The 9,296-nt window shown below is 40.2% G+C and overlaps 1 protein-coding gene across 1 annotated transcript in view; it reads right to left on the bottom strand.

Moving 5' to 3' along the window:
- Positions 1-497: 497 nt before the first annotated feature.
- LOC110288424 (cation channel sperm-associated protein subunit beta-like) overlaps positions 498-9,296 on the bottom strand; it is a gene marked incomplete at its 3' end in the record, with an annotated part of 48,446 nt that continues 39,647 nt past the window's right edge. Inside the window, exons 7-8 of the mRNA XM_021154778.1 lie at positions 4,490-4,639; positions 498-665 (exon numbers count right to left, since the gene is read on the bottom strand). Coding sequence (XP_021010437.1) covers positions 498-665; positions 4,490-4,639 — 318 coding nt within the window. The remainder of the gene's footprint in view (positions 666-4,489; positions 4,640-9,296) is intronic.

Raw genomic sequence — 9,296 nt, 5'->3', positions numbered from 1 at the left:
AATTATATATATATATATATATATATATATATATATATATATATATATAAATTCCAATATGTATTACTTACATGGGATTTATAAGAAGTTTGCAGGCCATCGTCTACCTAGCCTAACAATGTCTATTTACCAATGAAAAGTCCAAGAATCCAGTATTTGTTCATTCCTTAATTCTGGATGCCTCAGGTGGTCTTCAGAATTCTTAAAGAGGTAGGTGTGAGATGGTGTACCATACCAGAAAACTTTGTAGTTTGAACAGGTTCAGAGTCCCCAGCACCCAGGCACCCACCTGAGGTGGTAGGGGGCTCCCTGCTCCCTGTCAGATTCCTGGCCTGGAACATGTGCCATACTTCCTACATACGGAAACGTGACCTGAGGTCACATAGCCCCAGGACAGAGTTCTTCATACTAATAAGGTTTCTAGAGGCCCTGAGGGTTTAGCCAATAAGCTTTCCTTCCCAGATATTCCTTGCTGGAAAAAAAAATCTCTGGCTCACTCTGAGAAGCTGAGATGCATCCAGTTTTCCACGTTGAACAGTAGATAAACAGTGGGGATAAACCGTCTCTTCTATCAAAATCGATGCGGGGAGCATGGAGAAGGCCTTTGCCTACATAACTGTAGATTGCATCTCCCATAGAATGCCGGGCTGCATTTCCTACAACCACTGCAAAGGATAATCACAAGCAAGCTAAGCTGGAGTTCTTCATTTTCCCAGCCTCGGTTTGTTTTAGTCTTTCGCCTGTGGTCCACAACTTTGTTCCAACTCTTCTCGACTCAGCAGCGCCTGGATGCGTTTGGGAACACCTCAGCGTTTGGGAACACCTCAGCGTTTGGGAACACCTCGTCCCTGGTGCATTGCAGCCCACTGACCAGCTCCTGAATCTTCATTCCCAATAACTCTGTGCAATACCCCAGCAGCAACTGGATTTCCGGGAGGCAGTGAACCCCAGCTTTGACCTCTCACATTTTAAAGTGTCTTTCTCCACACCACTGAGTGGTACTTGGTACTTCCCTAAAGTCCAGCACCTGACACCAGTGGTCCAGGGTAAAGGCAGTCAAGAGCTCTCCTCCAGTTGTTTTGCCTCCCAATGGTCTGTTGCACACTCCAGTCACTTGGCAGAACTTGGACCCACAGTTAGGGACCAAGTGAGGGAATGGACTTGCCAGTAACAGCAAGAACATTCAGACAAAGAGCAAATGCTTCATTTTATATGTCCTATATTAAAGCAGCCATCAAAGGGTGTGGCCTAGATTAAAGGTGGTTCTTCCCTACTCAAATGATCTAAACAATAATTGGGTCATGCTATTTCCAATGAAAGAAAAATTTCCCATGGGAATGCCCATCTACTTGGGTTTTAATTAATTGCATATATAGTCAATTTGACAACCAAGAATAGCCATCAAAGAACCTGACCTTTCCTCTCCTCACTTTGCCTCACACTCACTTCCAAAGACACTGGGAGGATGAAGTAGGTCCAGGTTATACCATAACATCTTATGAATGACCTCATTGCCTCCTGTGTCTATTGCGTGGATGTCATGATAGAACATGTAATGCTGACCGTGGCTACTCTACTGAGGTGCATGGAGTGTTGGTGTAGGTAGATGAATAAAGAGAAAGATGTATCAATGGAACAAAGAAAGAAATGGACTGAGTTTTCATCTGGGTTGACATAGTTTCTAGTACAGGGAAAGCAGAGGGAGGCATAACAATGTGATATTGACTAAACTAATTCAACAGAAGAAGACATCTATACTTAGAGGTATGTAGCAGACTCTAAGACATTAGGAAATCATACAAATTAAGAAGTAGACTTCTGTTGATACTCTAAATACATTGATTAAATCTATTAGTATATTAAAAGGTACTCTAGAGAAGTGTTTGTGTGTGTGTGTGTATGGTTTTTTCTCAATCTTATCTCAAGGTTGATCATTTATTCGTTACAGTTAAAGAAGTTTAATTTTGACTGTATTCAGACACAGAAGGAGAAATTATTTCTTGGATTGGTGGCATGAATCTTTAATCCCAGTACAAGACAGGCAGAGGCACATGGATCCTTTTGAGTTTGAAGCCAGCCTGGTCTGCATAGTGAGCTCCAGGCCAGTCACTCCAGCCATCTACCCATTAATATCCTGTCCCCAAACAACAACAAAGAAAGCAAAACCTTCCACTGAAACTACCTACATTTCTTGGAATGCAGCTGCTGGTAGTTTCCTTTGTTTTTTCTTCATTCTTTTACCCTATAGTTTCCTTTATTCTACAGCCTCTTCCTTATTTTTCTTGGTGTGTTCTTTCTTCATAGCAATTACATAGTGTCTTTGTTGCAGGACACGTGTGGTAAAAGGAGAATGAATGTTGGGAGCTTTTGATCTAGCCTTCTTTCCTTCATTGTTTATAAAGGCTTTAGTCAGTAAATTGAGGGAAGCCATCTTCTTTAGAGAGATTGAAAAGCAAATATCCTCTACTAAGTCTCTTGCCCCACAAGTGACAAAGTAACAGTATCTATCAGTCCAATAAAGCAATCTCTCTCCCTCCCTTCCACCCCCATTCTCTTCTCTTTCTCTCCTTCCCCAATATACCCCCAATCTGACATCACTTGGATTAGCGTCCACATAGCATCCCTAAAGAAACTTACACATTATGCCTTCAGATGTCCTTGACTTATAACATGAATGACCCTTACTCAATAGCAGCCACACTATGCACTGGGTCAAGACACCTTTCTCAAGTAGAAAACCTTGTCATTCTGACAATATACTCTTTCACTCTTCATCTAAACTTCAGTAAGCAGCTTTTGCACCATGCACTTCTCATAGGAAGTATGAAAATTGTACTCATTGTCTACTTTGATGAGTTTCAAAACCTGGTGACTGGGAAGGAGACATTCAGCTTTATCTTGACACAGCCAAGACCAAACCCTACTTTGAAGCTGAGACTTGCACTTTCATACCTAGGCCTCAAGAAGGGAGAGGCTAGAGGATAAGTTAAAGATTGATCATTCCTATGTAGTGAAGCCTACAATCTGTAAATTGCAGGCCTTAGAAAAATTCCAGGTTGACATACATATCCATGACCTGGGAGATCATGTAATGCATTGCCATGGGACAGAATTTCCCGTGCTTGGGAACAGCCTAGATCTTACTCTTAGTACCTCTTTGTTTGCTGTTCAGCTGCATCCTTTCTAACATCCTTGACAGCACCCTGGTACTGTTAAAGATGCCCAATTTTGAATGTATCCAGACACAGAAGGAGAAATTCCCCTTATTTCTTTGAACAGTGTAAAAAAGTACTGAATTTAAGAAGGGGCTCATTGGATCCTTTGACTTACAGTAGTCAGGTTAGAAGTACAGGCCATAGCCTGGGGCTTGTTACTGGAATATGAAATAGGAGACAGTGCTTTGTAAACTTGTAAGTGTTGATAGTGACTCTATCTTCTATTGTTAAAGGTGAATCAAATCTCAGGATGCCTATTTGGGCACTTCAGTAAACAGAAAAATTGTCCAGTGTTGGAAAATCCATACATTTGATGCCAAAAGTGTTGTAAATGAGAGTCTAGAGAAAAACAGCTATTTTTACTGCACATGTCACTAGATATTTAAAAAAAGGTTGAAAATATCTTTTAAATAAATATATAAATAAATAAGCAGTGTCTCCAGAATAACAATGCTGATTTATACATGGCAGAAAAGAAGAAAGACTAGAAGCAATAAAATGTTTCTGTGTGGAGAGCTTTTGGTGCTGCTTCAAGGAAATTGGTAAGAATATTTGACATTGGGCAAGGACAAGGATGTAGATTCAAGTAAAAATATAACTGAGGAATGTGTTCCTTATATCTTGTTCATCTTAATAAGTTCCTGGATACAGTGACCACAGGATTTTTGTTTGTGTTTTTTTGGTTTATTTCTTGACCAAGAACTGACCCTATTCTTTGCATGTATTTAGAATGGTATAAAAGCAGCTTGGAAAAAGAAATAAACTTGCTTCAGTGCTTGCTGGAGTCATGATATTCTGTTGTCTAATTGTCATTTTTCTTTTATCTTCACTCCCTTCTTCAAGACCCTGTTGACTGACTGAGTGAGCTTGGTCATCTCTGGGAATATGCAACAAACTTAGAGAACAGAGGACTAGTTAGTCAGGACAGCTACCTATTTATTGACTGATGGATTTGCTTGCTTGGTTTTTGGAGTAGGGTCTAAAAGAAGGAGCTCAAGTTAACCTTGAACTTAGACGTTTTACCTCAGAGTGCCAAGAAGCTGAGATTATAAGCATATGCTGTCATACCCAGATACGAGTCACCATTCACATGGCAAAGGCCACAACAGAGGAGTATCTCTCCTAGTACATCACACTGGCATGCAAAAGAGGCAAAGTGAAAAACAATTCATTTTACTCTCTGTATGCATTCCATGTGTGCTTCCACTTAAAACCATCCTTAACAACTACAAAACACTGGTTCCTTTTAACATTCAATCAGACTGTAAACTTACCATTAGATGATGGTTTCATTATAAAGCCTATTAAAGCCACATCATTGGCACAGGGGCTCTTTGTCACTTTGATATCTTTCACTTCTGGATATAAATCTTTAACCTCCATTTCTGTAAGCACACGTCCAAGATTCCACTGAAGAATAGGCTCTGTGGAAGACAAATTTAGGAATTTAAATCAAAGCAGAACTCTTGAAACTGGAACACCATTACTTAAAAAAAAAGGGGGGGGGGGAAGGAAAACTAAATAAGGGAAATATTTGATTGTCCAAAAGGTGTAGGTGACACAGTAGAGGTGGGAGAGATAGTTCAGCAGTTGGGAACACTGGCTGCTCTTTCAGCATGCAGAGCAGCTCAATATTGTTTGAAGCTCCAGTTCCAGGACATCCAATGTTCTCTTCTGGTCTCCCAAGGCACCAGTCAGCACACCTGATGCACAGACATGTGTATAGGCAAAACACCCATGAACATATGACATTACATTTTATCAGTTAAAAATTGGTAATTTTTTATTATGAAACGGAGAAAGAATGAAACTCTCTTAATAAGTCTGTGACAAAGTCACACTGCTGAAGAAGATTTAGAATGGGATACATTGCTTAATCCAAACACAGCAAATACATGGTCACATGGTCTGTCATCCCAAATGACAAAAGGAACAGAGCAGGAATATTTACAATTTAGGGACTAGGGTCTGCTTCAAAATGAAACATTTCTCTTTGTTTCTTTTTGCAATCCTATCAAATCAGCAGTAAATAAATTAAAAAGGAGAATAAACCTAGAGTATAAGCAGATGTTATTATCAGTGGCCAAGCGGCTAAAGTCTCAAGAAAAAGGTAGTCATTGGGAATGGATTAACCAAAAAAAAGTAAGCAAATGTAAGACTCTCAGCCAGTCAAAAGATGAATATCAGCTCACATGGTCAGGGTCTTTCCTATGGCAAAGTAGATGTTCCTGGAAGTGGTGTTTTGTTTTGTTTTGTTTTGTTTTGTTTTGTTTTGTTTTGTTTTGTTTTGTTTTGTTTTGTTTTGTTGTGTTGTGTTGTGTTGTGTTGTGTTTTATTTTAATTCCTCTGCTTTGATTTTTGCTAAGCTCTGACTCAAAAGTTTCTACTTTTCACCATATCTGTTCTTTCCTGTCTGAGAAGCACTCCACGCAATGCTAGAAGGAGTAGGACTCTCCCTGGACCTCAGTGCAGCTGAGTGTCACTGGAACTCAAGACTCATAATGTACTCTTACTCAGCAGGCTGGAGTAGGTAAGGATACTCTTTGACAGATAATTGTTACGGTTTTAAAACTTAGAAATCTGACATGGATATGAAAATGGTTAAAGTTAAGGCAAATTTAACATATAGAAAGGTTTTTTCTTCTTTTGTAAAGGAACACTGAAAACATTTTAAACAAACTAAGATATTTAAAAACTCCAGAAGAATAAAAAACATTTCCTCTTTTGAAAATAATCAGAGACAAGAGAAACAGAAAAGTACAAAAGTATCCCAGGGCGACTTGAAAGAATACTGCTGTGTGATTTGAAAACAGTCAAAGCACTTCTAACAACAGAGACACCAAGAAATCAGTTCTTAGTTGTTTATATTCTACAACATGGTTCTATCTCCTCAAACTGACGGAGTCAACTGCAGGCCCAAACACCTTAGGAAGCTCCCCTCTCCCCCCAATTTTGTGTAAAGGAAGACAAGCAGTTGTATTTCTCTCTTTTGGTGATATTGTGCAGTCTAGCTACAGGCAGGAAGGAGGAAAGCTATGGCAGCTACAAGAATTCAACAGCAGGAAGTTGCTTTAGACGTCTGAGGAGCTTGAGCTGAAGAACTGGTTTCTAGGCTGTAGAGTATTTGCAAGCCATTCAAACCAGACCATAGAGAATAAGAAAGTTTGATTTACTGCCTCCTTCCTTAAGGTAAAAGCTGCTTGGGGTCAGAGGCTGTATTTTAAGTAGTCTTACAGGAACTGATGTGTTAGTAACCTAAGCTGCAGGTGAGCTGAGAACTGATGTGGAAAATTGATCTGACTGACAGAGGGCAAGTTGGCCATCATTGGGAAGAGAGGCCCCCTTGGTCTTGCAAACTTTCTATGCCTCAGTACGGGGAAATGCCAGGGCCAAGAAGTGGGAGTGGGCGGGTAGGGGAGTGGGTGGGGGAGGGTCTGGGGGACTTTTGGGATAGCATTGGAAATGTAAATGAAGAAAATACCTAATTAAAAAAAAAAGAAAGCTGTATATAAAAAAAAGAATTGTACACTGACATTTGTTGGCATTTACCACCTTTTAACTGCAGTGGAACTGACTTGTTTATGGTAAAGATCATTCCTGAAGATTGTCTGCTTTTTGTCCATCTTAGGGTTTTATTGTTGTGAAGAGACAATATGACCATAACAACACTTGTAAAGGAAAATGGCTAATACTTTCAGAGGTTTGTCATCGTGGGGCAAGCATGGCAGCCTGCAAGCAGACATGGTGATGGAGGAGCCAAGAGTTCTATGTCTTGCCCGGCATGGTGGTGCACACCTTTAGTCCCAGCACTTGGGAGGCAGAGACAGGTGGATTTCTGAGTTCGAGGCCAGCCTTGTCTACAAAGTGAGTTCCAGGACAGCCAGGGTTTCAGAGAAACCCTGTCTTGAAAAACCAAAACAAACAAACAAACAAAAAAAAGAGTTCTATGTCTTGACTGAACACAGCAGGGAATGAGTGTGTCATTGAGTGGAGCTTGAGTGTATATAAGACCTCAGAGCCCGCCTCCATAGTGACACACTTCATCCACACCTATTCCAACACTGCCACACCTCCTAACAGTGCCATTTCCTATGAACCAATCATTCAAACACAGGAGTGTCTGGGGCCATTCCTATTCTAACGCTGTAACCCTTCATCTGCCTTGTGCACAGTTTCCACTACCGAGGCTCTCCAGTTGTTCTGATGGGAAAGGCAACTCTGTTTCTGGAACAGGAAAACAAAAATAAGAAAACTAGAGAGTGATTAAGGTTTGACAACTGCTAAAGTAAGAGCTAGAGAAGTGGTCAATGTGAAGGTCACTGTTGACCTGTGATTAAAAAGCAGTTTGTGTGTAGGAGGTACAATTTAATGCCTGACTTGGGGTTTACTGTAGTGCTGATGAGATATGAAGCAGTAAGAGGATCGTTATGCATCCCTTTGTGTTCAGTGGTGAAAAAACTCTAAGAACCATGCCCTCACCTTTTCCTTGACTCTTCCTTCCTTTTGTTGCCTCATGTCTCTAACTTGCAGCAACTGATACTGCTCTACTTGATTGTTCCATAGCTATGGAGGATTCATACTTGGTGCTCCCATTTCCTTCACCCCTGGTCGTCAGGAATCCCATCTGTTCTACTTACAAAGTGTCATATTTGAGCCTGCTACTGCTCAACTACTGAACTCCATGTTCCACAGCCTGAGGTTTACAGACACCTCTTGGTTGTAATGATGCAACAGCCATCAGTCATGGCATTTCCTCCACTCCTGTCATCTTTCCCCAGAGTCAGGTCCCTGCCTGACAAGCAACTGACACTGGGACCTTTTCTAAACATAAGTCAGAATTTACTTATGTTTAGAAAATACTCAATATACTCAATTCATGCAATTTTGTTATAGCTCATGAAATTCCGCAATCCCTGGCAAACTTTACAAACTCAGGACACACCAACCCATGCCATCATTTTCTGTGCTTCAGCAAGAAGTGGAGGGACTCTGACCCATCAAGCATGCAAACTTGGTACTGGCATGCCTTGCCCTTCTTCCCTATTTCCTTTGCTTTGTTAAAAACCAGTAGATTGCATTCCTAAAACAGTCACCAAGATCTATTCCCTTATTGGCTACTTCCCCCTCGTGAGTTCTAGGTATCACACTTTTAAAGTCCAGAATAACCCCACCCCCTTCGGTTCACCTAAGTAGCATGCTCAATCAAAATACACCACTATATCACAGCCCATTCTAACACACACCTCCCCTTTCTTTGCTTCTTTGAGATTACACCCATAAGGTCATTGGCTGCTGTTTTTCTTCCTGAGTCAGGAAGCAGCCACTTAAACTTTTCTTCCTGCATTAATAAAGTTTCTCTCTGTAAAACCAGGTGTTTGGATGTGATTTGTGCTTATTGTGCAGTCCTAGAGAACCCCCAATGTTCAGGAATTTCCAAGGAAGAGTCCTTTCAGATCAAACAGACCAATCCTATTTCTGCAATTGTCATAGTATTTCTGATGTCTCAGCAACTGTAAACATGAAACATTAATGCAGTATACCTCAGTATGTCAGATTTCAGTTTCTAATAATTGAAAAGATTTTATATAGGTATTTTAATGCTTAAAATTAGCACGTTACCCAAATATTAAAATCCCAACACCAGTACTACAATTACCAATTACATTACCTTTTCTTAATTTTTAGAAAGCATGAACAAAGTAAACAGGGTGCAATATTTTGTCAGTTTAATATTAGCTATATTTTTTAAGGCTTCTCACCCAGGCACTCACACATGAAAGTAAAGTCATGAAAGTAAAGTCTTCAACCACTGAACTACATATACCCTTAGTGGCAAGTATTTTAATTTTGTTTCAGTAAATAAAAACAGTATAGATGCTATTTAATATTTGTCTGCTTTTTTCTATAGTCCCATACCCAAGCTATAATCAAATACATAAAATGTTTGAGTGTGTGTGTGTGCATGCGTGTAAAGAACATAATGCAACTTGGGTGTCACTCCTTAAGCACTGTCTACCTGTCCTGTTAGACAGATTTTCATGAGCCCGAGGTTCTCAATTAGCCTAAGTTGGCCAGCTAGTG

Source organism: Mus caroli, unplaced genomic scaffold (assembly GCF_900094665.2).
Source record: "Mus caroli unplaced genomic scaffold, CAROLI_EIJ_v1.1 scaffold_10547_1, whole genome shotgun sequence".
Lineage (NCBI taxonomy): Eukaryota > Metazoa > Chordata > Mammalia > Rodentia > Muridae > Mus > Mus caroli.
The sequence above is the reverse complement of the archived record's forward strand: the minus strand, read 5'-3'. Positions and strand labels throughout refer to the sequence as shown.